The following is a 20568-nucleotide window of genomic DNA, read 5'->3' on the forward strand; positions in this document are numbered from 1 at the left end:
TATTTACCAGTTACAAGTTTTTGAAATCGACTGATATCGACAAAAATCGACTCTACAGGCGAGCCATGAGGCCCACAGACCCATTTTTTGATATTGATCGAAAGGTTATGACACATTGAACAACTTTTGTTCAATAATGCTTTTCCAAAAATATGTCGTTTTAAAGATATGAGGCGTCAAATATTTACGATTTTGGCCCTTAAAATCTCTAATTACGTAACATATGACCTACTTTTTGATTTGATAAGATCAAGCTCGTTGAGATGAACATTTCCGCTTCTACAACTTATTATAAAATATTAATAGTTTCTGAGATATTCTCAAAAACATGTGGACCCTTCTGAACCCCTAATTTAAAGGGCCAGCCCGTTTTGCTTGATATCGTAAGAAAGGCCTTGTCATTTTAAACATTTTTTGCTCAACAAGTATTTAGAAATTCTTTACTGTTCTCGAGTTATCTCTACAAGAAATATTTAGGGGCCAAACTGTAGCTCCCTAACGGGGCCACATAGGGAAAAAACGAAATGTACATATTGTTTAGATTATCATTCTGAACAACTTTTGTTCAATAATGCTTTTCAAAATATTTGTCGTTTTCAAGATATGAGGCGTCAATTATTTATGATTTTGGCCCTTAAAATCCCTTATTACGTAACATATGACCTACTTTTTGATTTGATAAGAACAAGCTCGTTTAGATGAACATTTCCGCTTCAATGACTTATTACAAAATATTAATAGTTTCTGAGATATTCTCATAAACCTTTGGACCCTTCTGGGCCCCTAATTTAAAGGGTCAGCCCCTTTTGCTTGATATCGTAAGAAAGGTCATGACATTTCAAACATTTTTTGTTCAACAAGTATTTAGAAATTCTTTACCGTTCTCGAGTTATTTCTTGAAGTAATTTTTAGGGGCCAAACTGTAGCTCCCTAACGGGGCCACATAGGGTAAAAACGAAATAACTTTGTTGCCACTTGAAGTAGAAAGGCAGTTAGCATGCAAAAATAATTATGTAAATGTCTTTGAGAAGAAATGGAATGCATTTCATAAAGTAAAATATTGATAGAGTTTAGATCATCCAGAATCTATACATAATATATAATTGTATACATTAGCCTATGTATCCTCGGAAGTTATTATCAATGTCATAACAGTACATTTGAAATACATTTGATACCTTTAGTTGTGACAACCTATCAGATTAACATTATCTTGTATAGTGTATATATGATAAGCCAGATTAACTTCATTCCTTTCTAATTCTCTTCCTCTCCCTCCTCTAACTTTGAATGAATGCCTATTAGAGTGGATGTGTGAGTAAATGGTAGATAAAATACCCTGTACCCCTAGTCAGGTGGGTTTGTAAGGGCATGATGTTAAAACCCTGACTGTCATTATGTGAATAAATGTTGTGTGAACCTGAAAACAAATATATAATAATAATAAAAAGAAACAATACAATCACTATAAGGTCTTCTACTAAACAGTACAATCACTAGAAGGTCTTCCGTTAATAAGAAACGGAGTAAAAACAATATGTTCCCAAACTTTGTTTGGGGAGCATAATTAAGATCATTTTCTCGTAATTCCGAGTTCCTTGTCAAAAAAAGGCAAATCTCGTAATTGTGAGGAAAAAATATTGAATGTACAAGAGAATATATCTGTACTACGAGTAAAGATATTGAAACTTTGAGATAAGTATTTCGAAATATCGAGTCAATTGTCTTGAAATTGAGAGCAAATGCCTTGAAATCATGTGAAAAAAAATATCGAAATTAAGACATAAGATCTCAAAATTACGTGATGATTACTTCGAAATTTAGAGCTAATTTTCTCGGAAATAGGAGAAAGCTAATCAGATTTTACATATAAACAACCTATAGCATAGGTTTATTTTAAATTATTGGTAAACATAAATATTTAAAATTATAGTTCAATGAAATCTTTTTTAACCAATACTGTCGTAATAGAAGGCTGTGTACTTTGCATCCGGCCTGTTTTATTTTAAACATGATTGTGCCAGATTATTTTTGAAGTTTTGATACGCGCAATTAGTTGATTTGATCATATTGTATTGTCAAGATGTTATAACAAAAGGATTGAGCAATTAGTTAAAGCATACTTGATGGCATTTCAATTAGAGTCACCACTGTTTGCACTCCGGGGGTGACAGATATACGACAGCTTTGGTTCTCAATGGTGCGGTTTATGAAAGATGATGAAAAGAATTAAAATACCGTGCTCAAACCGAACGATTGAGGTATTTGGACGCGATATCTTGCCAGATACGTGATATAACTTCACTCGATAGGCTAAACAATTTGTGTCACGATTTTTAAACAATGTGTTTGCTTTGAAAATCAGGCATGGAACATAAATCTGGTCACTATGGGTCGAGAACAAAGCATACTTTATCACCCAAATTTTCAATTTAAAACAATCAAAAACAGTATTCGTGACAATTAATTCGTAATTAAATACGCCATGATTGCCTTTAGTTAAACATGTAATCAAAGAGAGCACTCAGTTCAAATATCTTATGAAACTCCTTGAAAAGATCAGATCAAAGTTCTCTGAGTATTTAAAGTTTTGAAAAACCCGTAAATTGGTTGTATAAATGCTAATACTCAATTTTACCATGTTTTTATTTATTTATTTTTTTTTTTTTTTTTTTTTTTTAGACTATTCAAAATGCACTACATTCAACTTCTCTTGGTCAGTTTTACAGTTCATTCTTATAATAGAAAAATATCAATTGAACGAAACGTCCTAAATATTGGAAATGCTAATTTGTATAATATATTTATCTATGACATTGTCATATATACCCCCCCCCCTCTCTCTCTCTCTTATATTCTTCAACAATTCTGTTCATATATATGTGTTGAATGAATTTTTTTCACGTTTACTGTCCTGATAATACATGTACCATGCATGTATAATACAATCCGTCGTTATCAATTCAATCAACAACCTATAGCGGGCATGGATTAGCCCTGGCTATTTTGTACAACGTAATTGGTCGAATGGGCATTGTGATGTGAACAAGATGTATATTCAGCAAGTAATAAACACCATATTTTAGAAGTATTTCATAGGAAAGTTGCGTTACATTTGTATTTCTTAATGAAACATTTATTATCTAGGTTTTCTTAATGTAATTTAAGGAAGAAAATAATTATGGCAACTACAGTGTACTTGTAATGTGATAAAAGAAAATTTGATGTTTGAAAGTTAAACTCGAAAGATTGTTAAGGAATACTAATCTGGAAATATAAAAAAAAATATTCCGTACTTTCTGTGTAAAGTTATAAAGTAGTAAAATCGTAATGAAATCAAAATAGTACATACATTCATGTAGGATATTTACAATTTTATTCAAAATATGTATTCAGTTTGGATGCAGCTACATAGATTCTCTCTTTCTCTCTCAACCAGCCATTGCAAGTGGAATAAGAAACAAGACAGTAATGGCCGATGTTCCTCCAAGAAAAACAAGGAAAAAGAAATAGTCCAAAACTCTAGCTGCAACCTTCCACGTAATGTGCTTCGTGTCGTCAGGGTTCTTCCCTAGATCACCATTTTCATCTTCCTCCTCCTCTTCTTCATCATCGGGGTTTATTTCTCGGACTTTGTCGTCGGAACAGCACCACTTTCTGCATTTATCACATTTGATGAATGCAATAATGTGGCGCAGGAATTTGGGAACTTCTGACTCCTCATGTTGATGATGAACTCGGAGAATCAGAATCGTTATAATGGTGGACAGAGCGCTAAGACATAACATTAGGGTTAAGAAATAACATAACATAGACATTGGTTCGGATGCTTTAGGGAGATTTTCAGAGACCATGGAAAGGAAGACGGCGAAGGTTAGGAAAGCTGTAATTGCGTATCCTACACGTTCACCAGAGTCTGCCGGAAGGAGAAATACGAGACCATTCAAAAGACTGAGGATGAGAATAGGGATAATCATGTTGATAATGAAGTAGCCTGGTTTTCTGTCCAGGTTCAGCACAAAGTTGACGTAGACAGCATTGTCCACAACTGTTTTATCTACTAAAGAGCTAGCAATGGTCCACTCTACATTTTCCTGGTAGTGTGTCAGATCGACAGTGGTGTCGGAGGTGACCAAGTCAATCTACAAGTAGATATCATCATTAATGAATAACACTAAACAACAAAATTCTCAAATAATAAAAACTACATCCAGAAACAAAATTTCTGCTTAAAATTGTGTATAATTGAAAAAGTTAAGAAACAATTGCAATACTGAACATAAAATTGTAAAAGGTGTAAACCTTTTATCTGGTCTTAAATTATAAAAAGTGTAAACCTTTTACCTGGTCTTGGGTATAACCCCATGGATTGAAGGTGATGTTACAGGACTGCTTGTCAAAAGGATAATATGTTACATCGACAGCACATGCAGTCTTTGATACAATTCCAACAACCCATTCATGATTCCCAGAATTGTCTATGCGAATCCTGTAACTTTTGTGCCCAAGTTCTTTGAGGGATTTGACGGAATTGGATAGCACAATCGATGGTTTCCATAAGTAGTCCTGGGGAAGAAGCAGATACGACATCGGGCTTTCAGCAGATGTCCACGTGAGCAGTTGATTCTCCCACTTGGCCGTTATGTATCCCACCATTTCAATATGTCCTGATACCTCATCAAAGTCATTGAGTGCGATCAGGAAGAATGACATCTCCACAGTAATGTTGTCGTTTTGGTTACTTCGAGGGAAAACTTTTTTGTTGTACGTACTGTACGGAGCTTGACCAAGCCATGCTTTAAAGTCTGTGGGTGTCGGATTTGTTTGGCCATCAACAGTCGTAAACAAACAGAAAGGGCCCACAAAGCAGGCTAGATATACAATCCTTACTATTAATCTCATTATTTTCTCTTCTTCCTTAATTATTAATGATGTTTTGGCTTTCGATACACGTCTAAATCACATACAGTGCTACACATGCGTCATTTCAACTCGACTTGGCAATTAAACCATTTAAACCATGTCTTTTAAATTAGAACAATGTAGTTCGTCATATTTGTGATTCATGCACTGATCATCTACAACATACGCTTTGGAAAATGTAACGCAAGAGGCCCATATCGGTATTAAAAGTCACCTGAGTTGATACAGCAACTTTGTAAATATTTTCTAAAACAAATTCAGCATTTACCTTTCCAAAGAGTTTAAAATGTTTTAAGTTGTTGGTATTATGAGATTGACTGTACAAATTATTCCATGCTTCTATTGTTTCCATGCCTCTAATCATAAAACAAACTTTAGATATTTTTTCTCTATATTTTATGATATTTAGGTATTCATGTCAAGTTGAAAGGCCAAAGTTTTCATCAACAAACAAATTATTGCCATGAAACTGCGATTGATTGATTGATTTAATGTTTTCCGCCACACTCAACAATTTTTCGGTTATCTGGTGGCGCCCAGTTTTTATTGGTGGAAGAGAGAACCCAGATACAATGTACCTGGGAAGAGACCACCGACCTTCCGAAAGTAAACTGGAAAACTTTTCATTTATCAAAGATGAACACTATATTATGGAGAGAGAGAGAGAGAGAGAGAGAGAGAGAGAGAGAGAGAGAGAGAGAGAGAGAGAAGAGAGAGAGAGAGAGCACATAGATTACCTTTACACGAATTTTTATTTTAAATCATTCAAAATCTTATTTTCCTAAAACAAAAACAGTTCGCCTTTATTCTCTCTCCCTCTCTTTCTCTCTCTATATATAAAGCACGGAAATAGCAATGAACTTAAATGAACATAACTGCCCTAAGTGAAGATATATTTAATATAAAGCACAGAAAATTTCACTATATTTGGATACCCACTTCCGTCCCTACCCGCGGTTGAACTCACGATCTGTGGAATCAAATCTCCTAGCAGCGTGTAACCAGCGCACTAGACCGCTCGACCATCTAGGCAAGTCTATAAAACTTGCTTTCGATGACGATGAAATTCCCGCTACGCTGTCACACAAGAAGATCATACATGATACACATTGCATATATATATATATATATATATATATATATATATATATATATATATATATACATATATATATTGTAAAAAGAATTCAGTAAATACATCCAATAATAAAAGTCAAGAAACACAAAACTCGAATAACATTTCACTGTTAGCGCTTTCAAAAGCGCTAGCAGTGAAATGTTATTCGAGTTTTGTGTTTCTTGACTTTTATTATTGGATATATATATAAATACCTCTAAACACTTTGTAGAAAAATTTCGACCGTGTTACCGGTCTTCTTCAGTCGTGATTATCTGTCATAGCAACGTAACGCAAGACTACACACACAAAAGTACTATGACGTCACAGTAAGTATTATAAAATTGAAAAGTAACGTCAAAGTTGATATTGCGCGAAAAACATTTGAAAAAGGTAAGAGTCTAATAATAAAATGAACAATACTCACCAACCTCGTGTACACACCCTAAAATATAACTATGCGTACAATTAAATATTTGGTAAGTAATGTAACAAATTTTAGAAATGTTTGTTCACAAAGCAGTCAACTTCTGGCCTAAGTGAATATAAACAAGAAATAATATGTCTTACGGCGTGACCGTGTTTGAGGGCGAAGCAAAAAATATTGGCATTAGTATCTAGATCCATAAGAGGACAAAGAATATCCCGAAATATTAGTGTGAGGACAGAGCTCAATCAAAGTATTCTAACTTTAGACATTTTTGATCCGCCTATTCATTGAACGCGGGAAACGCTTTGCAACTGATGTAAACAGTGCATTGTGACGTCATATTCAGCGTCGGTGTTTAGCAAATAAACAAACATAGGAAACGTTGTACAATTCGCGTTTTAAATCGAAGAGTGATTATATATGACTAAGAAAATAAGATTTACATGCTTTTATGGATTTTATGTAACATCTCAGAATAACGTGAACTTGGGTACACGAGATTCAAAATGGAAAAATACATGTCCACGCGATAGTATTCGAATCGACACCATTGGAACCAAAATTTTCAAGTTCCATAGGTATGGTTTAATTTTTCATTAGTTTTCTATATTTTCCTTTTAAACATGTATATACGTGTTACCTATAGGGAGAGCTCCGCTCTCACGGCCCTTCGGGCCGTGAGAGGGCTTCGCCCTCTATTACAGTAAATACATTAATATTGTTAAAATCAGTTATTATAACTCGTTCTTTGCATACAAGACATTAGTTATTAAAGACAAAAATGTTCCCTTTTGTTTATTCCGAGTGGTGCATAAGTAGTCAATTTTTACTTCCATAGATTTTCTCTAAAGCGACGATAAATGTCATCTTTGTAAAGTTTTTCAATTCCTATTATAGAATAATCGTCAATACTATGAGAATCTGTATAGAAATGAATAGCAACAGGGTCATCAGTTTCTCGTCTAATACATGACAAATTCAAAACATGCCGTTGGTATAAAGATATAAACAAAATTTACGCTTTAATAACTTTTATCCTTATTTACATAGCTAGTCTATAACATTTGTATACATCTTGTACCCACCCAAGCGTTCACCGGAATACTGAATGTACCCCCATCACAGAAGAGTTGATATCTCGGAACTTGCGTATTGCCTGTGTTATAGGTCAAATATTGATTGCAAATAAAAGTTATATTTAGTGACCCCCCCCCCCCCCCCCTATTGTTAACAGTAGCAGTGAATGAGAACGTAGAGTTGAAAGTTACGAATAAAAACTATTTAGCGAAGTATGAACATTAATGTATACCCCCCCCCCCACCCCTCCTCCCACGAATTATTAAGATCGCGCAAAACATCTTGATTTTTTTTTTGATTTTTTTTCAGGATTTTTGGAGAAGTCAACTTGTCATTTGAAAAATGATTATTCGTGCTTGATTTTTGTCTATGCCATGACCTTGAAAGTTAAGGGAGTTTTAAGTACCTGTGTAATATTTTTTTTTAAATTGATGCTTTTCCCAATAAACTTTACAGAATTATGCGAGCATTCGCAATACTCAAAGTCACCCCCTTTATTTATATCCATATCTTTCTGACTTTAAGAAATTGACTTTGGTAAAATGACTTTGCGTAAGATTGATAAGCAACCAATGTATTTTTCTGATAGAGAACTATGGTTGTCAAATAATACCTGGTAAAGTTTATAGACAGAGAAAATTATTCTTATATACTAGAAATTTGGGATGCAATAATCATAGCAATAGTTATTGATATATTCTCAAGTACATGTAGCTCCACTTTCACGATCTTGAGAGTAGTTATGGACATGTATGTATCTGCCAACTGTGCATATGAAAGGTGATTTTTGCAAAGATTGAATAATTTTGGTAGACAATGCTATAGGTATCTTGCAATTCACAATTTCTTAAGTATATGTAGTTAAATTATAGATTTCAATAGTAATTAAAACAACATGAAGTGAATTAAATCGTATTTAATTAACTACGACAATTCCACCATATAGTCCAGTTTCGCTTTCCCCAGACTCTCGCTCTCGAGACTTTGCACGACTATCTACCATAGGGTCTGGGCTGCGTTCAAGATCGTAGCGGCTACGTAGGGCTCGGTAGCGCTACGATCTTGAACGATGTGCTAGGTTAGCCCCTACGTAGGGAAAGCTAGCATAAAAATTTAGTGCTAGATTCTAAAGCAAAATGGCGGAAAAAATCGAGATCTTACTAAAATGAGAATGATTTTAGCTTATATGAACAATAATATTCGAAACAAGTAAAATCTTTCCGGAATACGTCACCGCGATTGTTTTATTCTACTACTAGAAGTTGTTTACGGGATTCGAAAAGGTGAGACAAGAAGGTAAGCAGAAATAATTGCTTTTTCAAGCATAGATGGTAACAGTTATGACCAGCTCAGCACTTTTTGTACCACTTTACGCTTTAGTTACTACCTACATTTCCATCCCACGATCTTGAAGTTTGTTTTATCGTCTGCTTTCAATCCCGTGGGAATCCATGTTAGAATAGGTCCTCAGTACCCCTTACTTGTTGTAAGAGGCGACTAAATGGGGCGGTCCTTCGGATGAGACCGCAAAAACCGAGGTCCCGTGTCACAGCAGGTGTGGCACGATAAAGACCCCCCCCCCTGCTCAATGGCCCATAAACACCGAGCATAGGCCTAAATTTTGCAGCCCTTCACCGGCAGTGGTGACGTCTCCATATGAGTGAAATATTCTCGAGAGGGACGTTAAACAAAATACAATCAATCAATCAATCAATCTTCTGCTTTCGTAACATCACACAGCTGTCATATGATGATGGAGTGCTGCATTCTGTACCGTGTACACGTGCACCTCATCAGGGACATTTATAACTATGTTAAATATGTCTCTGACCTCGCATGTATGAACTTACATTTGGGTCAAGCGAAACAGTTGTTGTCCTCTAACCCAGTCAATAACTGTATGATCCCCCTTCCATGATTTGATCAATCTTGAATCTACACTGCCTGAGGATGCTTGTACATTAATCTGACTAAGTTTTTAATCTGCACTAATGAAGGATGTCCTCACATAATTTTAGTCTAGTGGTTCTTGTGTAGAAGATTTTTATATCAAACATGCCACCATGGTACATTTTGAACATTTCTTAATATTATCTCCCCTTTGAAAAGGGCACCACCCTTCATTTAAATGCTTTTTGAATTCCCTTTACCCATGGATGCTAAAATAACATGTTTAGTGAAAATTATCCCTGACACCATGGTTCTGGGGAAGTAAAAAATATGTAAAGTTTATACTACATGCCAGACAAGCTCTTTTGAGTTCAGGTGAGCTAAAAAGTACTCCTGAAATAAATGTAAATCCTAATTGTATTCAAGCTGTTTTTGATCATGAAATACACAGTTACAATTAATTTGGATTGTCTAGATTTAATATTAGAAAGTTCTCTTGTTTGTATATTGTGGTACATTTATACAGATAATTGACAATTGATTTCATCATGTTCATTATAGATAGGTAGTTGTACATGTAATCAAGGTCGACAAGGCATTTGGTATAAAGTGTGATTTTTTTTTCCTTCATGTATCACTACGATACTTTTAACTAATACTCAGATGACCAATAAGGCCTGTGGGTCTCTTGTTAATTCATGCATTTATAATTTTTCTTTTAGCCAAGATGAGCTTTTCTGATAAAAATTGTCCTAACATTTTTAACTGTCAACTTTTCACACATTTTTTATTCAATTCAGAACCACTGTGAGTTTGTTACAACTGGCTGCATTCTCAAACACACACACTTTAAGCCATAAGGCAGTTGGATTTGGTACTGGTGAAGGTTGAAATCATGGTTCTGAAGAATGAGTTATGATGGAAGTGATACAATGATGGGACATTTAACATCATACCAGAATTAAAGAGTCAATATAAAGGTGAGAGATGTAACCCACAGGCATCTTGTCAAATTATGATTTATTTTTTTGTTTGCAACAGGAATGACAAGCAGCACACTTGATAATGAATTCTTTTGAGTATTAATACTCTGAATCATGTACATTGAAATGTGAAGTTTGTGAATGTGACATGCTTTCAGTGCTATAGATTTATTATTACTAACGATACTTCATTTTGTTTATAAATTTTGTTAAGGTTACATATCTTTGGGTACTGTACATGGTTAATGTTTTTGGAAATGCTTTGTATACTAGATGCTGATTTATGTATTTGATTAAGTTTGTGTTCAAATTGGTATATATACATGTAGGTCCTATGGGACAGGTGTTTGATTTATTTTTATACTGCCCATCTACATAAAAGGATATATGAATATATATGAATAAATTACTTATATTACAAACTTTAGAAATAGGAAATTATGCTGCATTTTTTTTTATTTCTTTGTAGTACATCCAATCAATGGGACAAAATTCTAAATTTATCTTCATGATTTGAAGTGAAAATTTTCATTGTTGAATATGACTTACAATTTAAATTTCAAACTATATTTCCCCCCTCAAAATTTCTCCATGTGTACATAACACTGTAAGGCTTATTTAAATGTGATTATTTGTAGATTATACAGTGTATGTATGTTGAGTTTGAACCAGTGTGAATACATGCACAATTCATTCTTATCAGTCATGCTTATATGCCCATGTATGCATTAATCTTCCCCAGAACACCCACAATAAAGACCATTCTGATCCACATTTTTAGAATGGTAGAAATAGTTTATTATTGTATTGTTATGCTTTGATGTAGTATCCCTCTCATTTGTATTTCTCTTTAATTCCAGATTCTTGAATGATCAACTTCCATTGGGGATGAAGGATGAATGAAAAATCTGTAAATGATATTTTGATTCAAATTAAGTAATATTTTATATATAATAATTCAGAAACATGCTTGCTACCCAATCTCGCATGTATTAAAAATTATGCATGTTGCATAAACAGTATCTGTTGCATTAGATTAGAATAAAACTTTATTATGATATAAATAATTTTAAAAATAAAATAAAATTAATATGACAGCTGGTTTTCATTTGTTTTGTTTGGAGCTTAGCCGATCTTTTAAAATTCTAATCATCTTTTGCCTGCCATCTGTCCATCAGCTTCTCCAAAATCACTGGGCCAATTTCAATCAAACTTGGTACAAATCATCCTTGAGTGAAGGGTATTTAAGTTTGTTCAAATAAAGGGTCGTGCCCCCTTCAAAAGAGTCTCAGAGATAGTAATGAGAAGGCAAATTAGGGTGGGGTCATTTAACAATCTATATATATATATATATATATATATATATATATATATATATATATATATAAAGCACTAAAATGACCAACGACACGAACAACGATATTGTCAAATTTTCGGGACGACCCGTCCCTTCTTCAGGACAAACGAAAACAATTACATAATGTGGTCAATATCAACAGAGCATAATAACAAAAACTACATATAAATACATCTAGCACTACAACTACACTAATCTACAAACGTATTTACAACGTAGACTACATGTTTTTGGTCTTTAGGCTTGCCAATCAATGTTAAAAGTGGAACGAATTAGGACATGCCTTATTCGTCCAAAGAGCTGATCCAAAATGTCCGAAAAGAAAAACAATAAACTTAATTAATCTCAAGTGGAACGAGTTAACCCAATTACGTTGACAAATAGTAAAGCTAACTCCTACCCAGAGAGATTCTATTTTAACCATGCATAATTTATAAAAGATAATAGTAAGTAATAAATACAAATAAATAAATAAATGAAAATAAGCTATGTAAACGAAGTAAGAGATGAACAAAGTTTGAGAGAAAGATAATGTAAACAACAAGTTTGAATAAGTTAACAAAATGGACCAACTCCAAACAAAAACAAAGAATAGGCAGCCCAGGAAATTGAATCAACATCAGACATTCCCGTACTGATCATGTCTAGGGTAGATGTGTAAGAAAAACATAGAATCACGGAAACTGATAAATGGGTTTTACATGTAAGCAATCGGTTATGAAGTTCAAAAAAATTAAAAAAGATGGACTGATTGTAACCAGAATTGAAAAGAGAAAAAAAAATGTGTTCAAAAATGGTCATAGTACCAATGTTAGGGACATGATCAGACGAGTAGGTCTAGATGAAGCTTAAAATCTAGTAAGGGTTTAGCCCGTATTCATCCTGGTGAAGTCAGTAGGTTTGTTGATACCATGCGGTTCAAATGACTTCAACCTGTGCATCCAGAATTTTTCCTTCTGCTTTCTTTCGGTATCTGACCAACTAGGGTCATGATCAATAACCACTACTGTCATGTCCTCCCATCGGTGGTTATTGCCATTGAAATGTGTTGCTACTGGCAAATCTTTTTTGGTTCTGATGGAGGACCGGTGGTTGTTGACCCGTCTGCGAAGGTCTGTTGTTTCTCCTATGTACTGCTTCTGGCAGACATCGCAACTGATGAGATAGATGCAGTTATTGGTTTTGCAGGAAAAATTTCCCAATATTTTATAACTGCGACCCGTGACAGGACTGCTAAAACCCTCAGTGTCTGATCTATATTTGCATAATTGACATCTGAGGTCTGAGCATATTTTGAAACCTCCATTGGGTAAAGGGTTATCCAGTTTGGTCCTTACTATCATGTCCTTCAGGTTTCTGGGACGCCTGAAGGATGCCATCGGTGGTTCCTTAAACACACCAGCCATTCGTTTGTTGGCATGCAGAATGGGCAGGTGTTTCTTCAGAATACCGTTGATGTTCTTGAGGGCGGGATGATACGTAGTGACCAATGGACCAAGCACCAAGTTCCAACAACACCCGAAAAGTGTCGGATCCACAACATGGATACAAGGTCAAATACAAAAAATTATACAAAGCACTAAAATGACCAACGACACGAACAACCAGATTGACAATCTGGTTGTTCATGTCGTTGGTCATTTTAGGGATATATATATATATATATATATATATATATATATATATATATATATATATATACATACGTGTATACGGAACTATTTTGGTGAGGGCTTTCATATTTTGTATATAGATTGTATGGCAAAACCTTTTTATACCTTGGTGTATGACCTTGAAATTTGACCTACTTTTAATTAAAATCTGACCTATTCATATATCTCCTGAACTATTTAAGCTTTCATATTTTGTAGATATCTCTTATGGCAAGGTCTTTCAATTCATATCATAATCTATGACCTTGTGACTTTGGTCCTATCCAGAACAGCAAGATCATGTTAGTGATATTGGTGTTGAGGCATACTAATTAGTATCTGTGTTGTGTGAATTCATTTTCAGTATGTTAATTGATCCTTAAGGTCAAAATTTTTCATCACAACAGCTGAATAACGGCACGATGACTTGTGTAAACGATGCGGCCCACGTGTCTCTTGTTTTTCTTGCATGTAAATAACTACCAAGCAAAGTTGTCTGAGAAATAAATTTTGCAATAAAAAAAGATATGAATGAAAAAAATGCAAGCACATGACTGGACCTCCCCACCCCCCCCACCCCCATTTTTTTTTTTAGAATGTACACTATTTGTTTTCTTGTGGGGTTTTTTAAATGCAGATTCTGAATTGAATACCAAATTGTGGACCCCTAGTATACATTTACACGTAGGTTGTAACATCCCCCCTCCCCTAATAAAAAAGAAAAAGAAACTTGATCTGTGCACAAGTAGAATTGCACCTAGGATGTTCGAATTAAAGAGCAGTGGCTGATCCAAAAGGGGGTAGTGAAAAAACTAGGGTCATCGAAGACACTGGGTCCAGGGCAAAGACCCCTGCAACTACTGATTTTAAACAAAACAAGACATTTTAAAAACGTTATTTGACCTATTTCTATGTATAAGAAAAGTTCATATTTTGTGATAATTATTAGCAACAGAAAAAGAATTTTAGAAGTAACTTTTTTTTTTTTTTTTTTTTTGCTTTTTCAGTGGGCAAATGTAAAAGAATCTGTTAGTAATGCTTGACCAGAAAACTGATGGTGTCTCTAGAGATCTAAAAGTATATATTTGTTATATCATGTATTAGAAAATACTTGGAGAAATAGTACATGCCTGCTTGTATGTATTTGGGGTTGTTTTATTATTGTTAGTGCAAGTTACGTACATTTCTTGCACTGATAAATGATTGTATTGGGGGGGGGGGGTGTGATTATTGATTGTGTCAAGTCGATGTTCGGAAATGATTGATATGTAGGCCTAATACTTGACGTTAGGGTATTCTCTTTCGAGAAATGTTGAATATTTGAAGTGAAGTGCATATAACGTTAGATCTGTCAAGAACGACATTAAAACAAAAACAAAAAATTATCTGCAAGAATTTTTAATTTTTCACCAAAGAAAGCAGACGATATATAGAACTTCTCTATCCGCTGAACTGTAAAAATCGGATATATAGACCTAATGTATACTGCCAATTCAGAAATATTGTGCAAAAATACATTAAACACAATTTTAATTTCAAACTCCAATGAATATTATCATATTTCGACGTTAGGTTGTCGCACTGCACGTCTCTCAAAGCCGGATATATATTTTGAAGGCTTATTTTCATATTTTTACGGTTAATCTCGCCATTTCCGGATGTTCGGTTTCGGAAAAAAATAACATAGATCTGATATTAACAAAACATATTATTCAACTTGCTCGATATACAAGAAAGTGTTTATTTTCCGCTATTTTACCTAGCCGCTACATTGAGCGAACCGTTCAAGATCGCTAGATATCTAGCACGCTAGCCGCTACGATCTTGAACGCAGCCCAGATTTCACACTCAAGGGATCTGTGAAGTGTCAGGTGATCAATTGCGAATGTGGGAATGTCGAACTTTCATTAATTTTGAAGTGCTACGTACGCCTTCCACTTTCCTCCCACTTAAAGCTGCATTAATGTTGAAGTCCTCCAAGGATTGAAAATCTGTTCCTACATGCATACATCGCAAATCGATAACAACACGTATAGTAGTTTCAGAGAAGTAAAATTCATTTTAATATCATTCAACAAATGCGCATCTGGTGCATCAAAATTGGTACCGTTTAAGTTTTACATTATATGTTATCTTCATATCAGGGCCCTTTGCAGGTAATAGGAGCATGAATCGATTTAATTCAATTTTTCGCTGATGATTAATTAATATTATCACCATGATAATTTCGATTTTAAGAAAAACACATGCACTTTACCAGTATTTTATGCAAAGTAGTGCACAAAACTGAAATAAAAAGAAACTGATTGAGATTATGATCCTGTTGCCAGTGGCACTAAGAAGAAAACTGCGATGATGACAGTACCAAGCACGAATAATGTAAAAAAGAAAATGTCAAGGGTTTTTCCAACTTTCCTCCATGTGACATGTGCAGTGTCATCTTCCTCCTCCTCCGAGGATACTTCAGACTTCTTATCATCATATCCTATCTTCTTTTTGAGTGGAGGGGCAATTTCTTCGTCCTCGTCATCTTCAAAGTCATCAGTGTTGGCATGGACCGAATTTTTATTTCTTTTTGCTGAACAGCACCACTTCTTACACTTTTCAAAATTTAGAAAACAAACAACATGTCTGAGCCATTTCGGGACCACAGAACCATCATCTTGGTGATAAACTCTGAGCGTCATGATTGTGATGACGGTAGACAGGGCACTCATCACTAGCATTAGTGTCAGGAAATAACATAGAAGTGACATGGGTTCCGAAGCCTTTGGCAAATTTGCAGAAACCAACGTCAAGAATACAGCAAAGGTGAGGAAAGCCGTGATAGCAAAACCGACCCTTTCTCCAGAGTCTGCAGGTAAGAGGAAGACAAGACCATTTAGTAGACCGAGGATAAGGATAGGGATGACCATATTAACAACGAAGTAGCCTGGTCGTCTCTTCATGTTGATTTTGAAGTGAAGAAAGGAGGTACTGCTAACGGATTTTGATTCGATGGATGTTTCAGCAATATCCCATTGGACGTTTTCCATGTAATGAGTCAGGTCAATCTCGCTCTCAGAAGACATCAAATAAATCTGAAACAGAATGGGACTTGTTTATATTTCTTTTACATGGATACTATTGAACAGGATTATTTCACTTTTGCCACGAGTTCATACAAGTATTGGACAGTGTTATACGATACTGTTAACATACCTGATTATCATTGAATCCCCACGGATTCAGAGTAACTTTACAGTTTTGTTCATCAAAAGGATAATAGGAAACATCAACTGCACAAGCTGTCTTCGCTACAATCCCCACCGTCCACTCACAGTCCCCATTTTTCTTGATCCGGACAGGATAACTCTTATGCCCCAACTCAAAGAGCGAGCTCATGGAATTAGATACCACCAAAGATGGCAGCCAAAAATTATCTTGGGGCAGAATAATGGATTGAATAGTAGTAGAGGTCCATGTCAGAAGTTCCGTGTTCCATTTGACCTTTAGGTAACCCACGGTTTCCATCTTTCCGGCCACTTCGTCAAAGCCAGTAATGGCAATAAGGTAGTATTTGATGTCCACCGTGACATTGTCATTTTGATTAGTTCGTGGGAAAATGCGCTTGTTGTAAGACTTGTATGGCTCACTGCTCATCCAAGTTTTGAAATTTCCTGGAGTATTGGCGAAAACAGCAGAAAGGCAGCAGAAGGCAGTGAAAACGACGAAAAAGAAACACTTATCCGCCATTTCATATTACAATCTCCAAAGTGCCTCTATTTTTGAGAAGTCGATTTAATTGCTTGGCGCAATGGGGGTTTAATGTTTTGTAAGAATGATTCCAGTCTGATATTTGAACAAATGTTGATCTTGATACAGAGGTGTCCAGATTCATACAGATAAAAGCCAGATTTAAATACTTCATTAATTCTGAACAGTCTCGTACTTCTTTTATGATGAGACCCATGCAGTGGAACCATTTTTCTCGGTGTTACCTTTATTAAAAACAATATATGAGATGCATTAAATGTTCTGCAATTATTTGTATGTCCCTCAATGGTCCGAATTACACACGTTTGAAATAAATCATCAATAGTCATACCATCGCTATTTAGTTATGACCGGTTTTCTGTTCTCCATCAGCCAAAGACTCATGAATCTTAAAAAATAAAACTGTAAAATAAAAAAGCGCATGTTTTTAATTTTAATGCATTTAGACGCAGGAGTTGCGATTAGGATATTCTGAGGTCAATGCTGATTTCCTTAACCCTTTCTCTACCGTACCGATTTTCTCTATTTTCTAACTATGTAAAAATCAATAAGTAAATAAAGTCATTAAATTAAAAACAACCATTTAAAGTGAAAGTTGGTTTCGTCTGAATATGACGCAACGCTTTATCACAACTCACAAGGCCATTTTCCCCCTCGATATGATTTTTTTTTTATTTTCCCTATGAATGCAATATTTTTAAAAATATATTTGAAAAGCATATATTCCCTGCTTTCAGTACATATAAAAATTATTTTTAAGGCCTTGAAAAGTTATAATAAAATAGCAATTTTACGATTTTATTTCTCAATGTTTAAACAGATCGACGTTTTACCTATATTCATATATGAAAATAGGGGAAAGTAAATACAGCCTGTAAAAGTAGAGGACATTTCCTTTTTGATGGGCCCTTAATCGTGTTATAATTCTCGGTAGTTTTTATACTACGAGGAAATAAAATTGGGACATGCTGCGCGGTTTTCTTTAAAATTAGCGACAAAACGTCGTCTGAAAGTACATGTAATCGACGCGCGTCGCACAATAAAGTAGTGAACACTTTTGTATTGTCCTCTATAGGTAAATTGAATGCTTTTTGATACACTAAAACAATATACACACAGGTATGAAATAATCAGGCAGTTATTCTCTGCTTTTTAAAAAAAAGTATAAAACCATTATTGGTATATAACAGTTACACAACCTACATGTATTATGAATTGTAACTTCATAAAGCACCTATTGAGAATGTTACATCGGTAGAGTAAATTGAAAAATAAATAAATAAATAAAATATACTTAAAGCTGTATGGTCCGAATTACAATATTTTTTTCCATCTCGTAAAAACGCTATTAAATCATCGCACGTATGTAGTTATGAGGCTGTATGACATATCATACATTATTTTATGTTATTCGACCAGTCTCAAACGAACATAAAATATTTACTACCCGATTCAAAATTATAACAACACTTCTTATGGGTAATTGCTCCAAGACTTGCACATTTATTCATGATAAGTATATATATCACGCGATCTGCCTCACTGCCTTGAGGATTGAATATCTTCAATATCTACAATGACATATATATATATATATATATATATATATATATATATATATATATATATACATATACCTTCTTTGTAACACATATTTGTATCATGTACATTATATACCTGTATGATAATATACATTACACCACAATAGCAATGTGTATGTAGAGGGTGGGTGGGTGGCTGTACAGCGTGTGAATAGCGCAAAGTCTTGAGCTCGAATGACTGAGAAACAGAACCTGCTAATCATGCTCTACATAACCGGTCTTACTGGTATGACACGTCTGAATCCCTTTACAAACTATAAATAGCAACCACGTGTTCGACGTAACAGGTTAGATTTATCAACCTGCAATAAATATGTTTATGTTCTTATTCGACCAGTCTCAAACGAACATAAAATATTTACTACCCGATTCAAAATCATAACAACACTTTTTATGGGTAATTGCTCAAAGACTTGCACATTTCGAAACACAAAGAAAAGGGAAAAGAAGAAAAAAATGATAATACACATTTTATTGATATTATATTAGATATTTTCGAGAATAGCATCAAATACTCAATGACTTAGAAACTGATGATAACGAATGAATATTTTCATGAACATAGCCATCTTTGGCATTATCCGACCTTGCGAACTCCCTTGAGTACCCGTTTGTGTCACCGTGTTCATCATACGCATCGAGTTTCCGACTTCCGGTTCCGTTGCGTACGGCGGCCTACACCTCACATCTCTGCGATCCTCGGTTCTTTGGTGCGTCATTGATTCGCTCACTTCTTGCGTCTCACGTGCACCTTCGTCTTCTACCACCGCCTCCTGCCAGACTGATTCCTATAATCTCGCAATCTCAAGTTCCAATAATCTTCTCATTGTCTTCGATTTCTCTGCGCGCACGTTCCAGTTCCTGTTTCCTAGCCAATGCTATGATCTGTTGTTCAGCTCTCAAGCGCTTAACTCTGGCATCACGAAATCGAGAGCGGCTTGAACGCGCAGATGGTGTAGCCACGCCTACTGTGACACGGGACATCCGTTTTTAAGGTCATCTCTGCACCACGACGGATGACAACCAATTGCAATAGGTGACCTGATCTGAACCAAAACTTTGAAATTTTGCAACTGCTTACATTTTTCAATATTTTAATAATTGTGTGCACATATAAGACGATGGATGATATTTGCGAATGTTAAGCAATACTTTGATTAATAAAAACGGGTATTTCATTAATCGCCTTCTTTGAAATACTAAAACTATATTTCCGAGAAAATTCAATTCACCACACACTTTTGATACTAAGAATACATTTAAGTAGCGATAGCTTAGTGGTAACCGAGAGGTCGTGAGTTCATTGCCGCGTCAAATCTAAGACGTAAACATGGGTAGTATTGCTCCTTCGTCAAACGCTCAGCATTTAGAAGTGAGACATGACTTTAAAATAGAGGTCCCGTGTCGCGGCACCCTCACTGCTACGACCGTAAGCGCCAAGCATAGGTCTAGATTTGTCGTACTTCACCTACAACTGGTGACGTCTCAATATGAGTGAAAAATTCTCGACGGGACGTAAAACAAACAAACAACCCAGTATCTAAAGTGTCGCATCTACAAAGCAGCTACAAGGACAAGGAAGAAACTAGATGCTGTCATAAGACAGTAATATCCGTATGCAACTGCTTGTCTTTAAATGCATGCGCAACTACATGTAGAAAAGAAGCCCTGTTCAAATTTAGCATAAAATGCTTAGGTGAAGAACATGACCTCTGGGAGAATTACCGCTGTGTAGTATGCCAGAAATTACATTTTTCATCTCGATTTCAGATGTTATACTTT

General features: G+C 35.0%; 1 protein-coding gene and 1 long non-coding RNA gene across 2 annotated transcripts; one reads left to right on the forward strand and one right to left on the reverse strand.

The window, feature by feature from the left end:
* Positions 1–3359: 3359 nt before the first annotated feature.
* Positions 3360–17375, reverse strand: LOC130054164 (neuronal acetylcholine receptor subunit beta-3-like). The gene is made up of 4 exons (XM_056162768.1): positions 16631–17375; positions 15766–16509; positions 4345–4566; positions 3360–4142 (listed from the first exon to the last, which is right to left on the reverse strand). The coding sequence occupies exons 1-4, from the start codon at positions 17162–17164 to the stop codon at positions 3432–3434; spliced, it is 2211 nt and encodes a 736-aa protein (XP_056018743.1). The 5' UTR covers positions 17165–17375; the 3' UTR covers positions 3360–3431.
* On the forward strand, positions 10245–11515 carry LOC130054165 (uncharacterized). The gene is made up of 2 exons (XR_008802449.1): positions 10245–10417; positions 11281–11515. It is a non-coding gene; the product is annotated as an uncharacterized LOC130054165 (long non-coding RNA).
* Positions 17376–20568: the final 3193 nt, after the last annotated feature.

The sequence above is a fragment of the Ostrea edulis genome, chromosome 4 (genome assembly GCF_947568905.1).
Source record: "Ostrea edulis chromosome 4, xbOstEdul1.1, whole genome shotgun sequence".
Classification (NCBI taxonomy): Eukaryota; Metazoa; Mollusca; class Bivalvia; order Ostreida; family Ostreidae; genus Ostrea; species Ostrea edulis.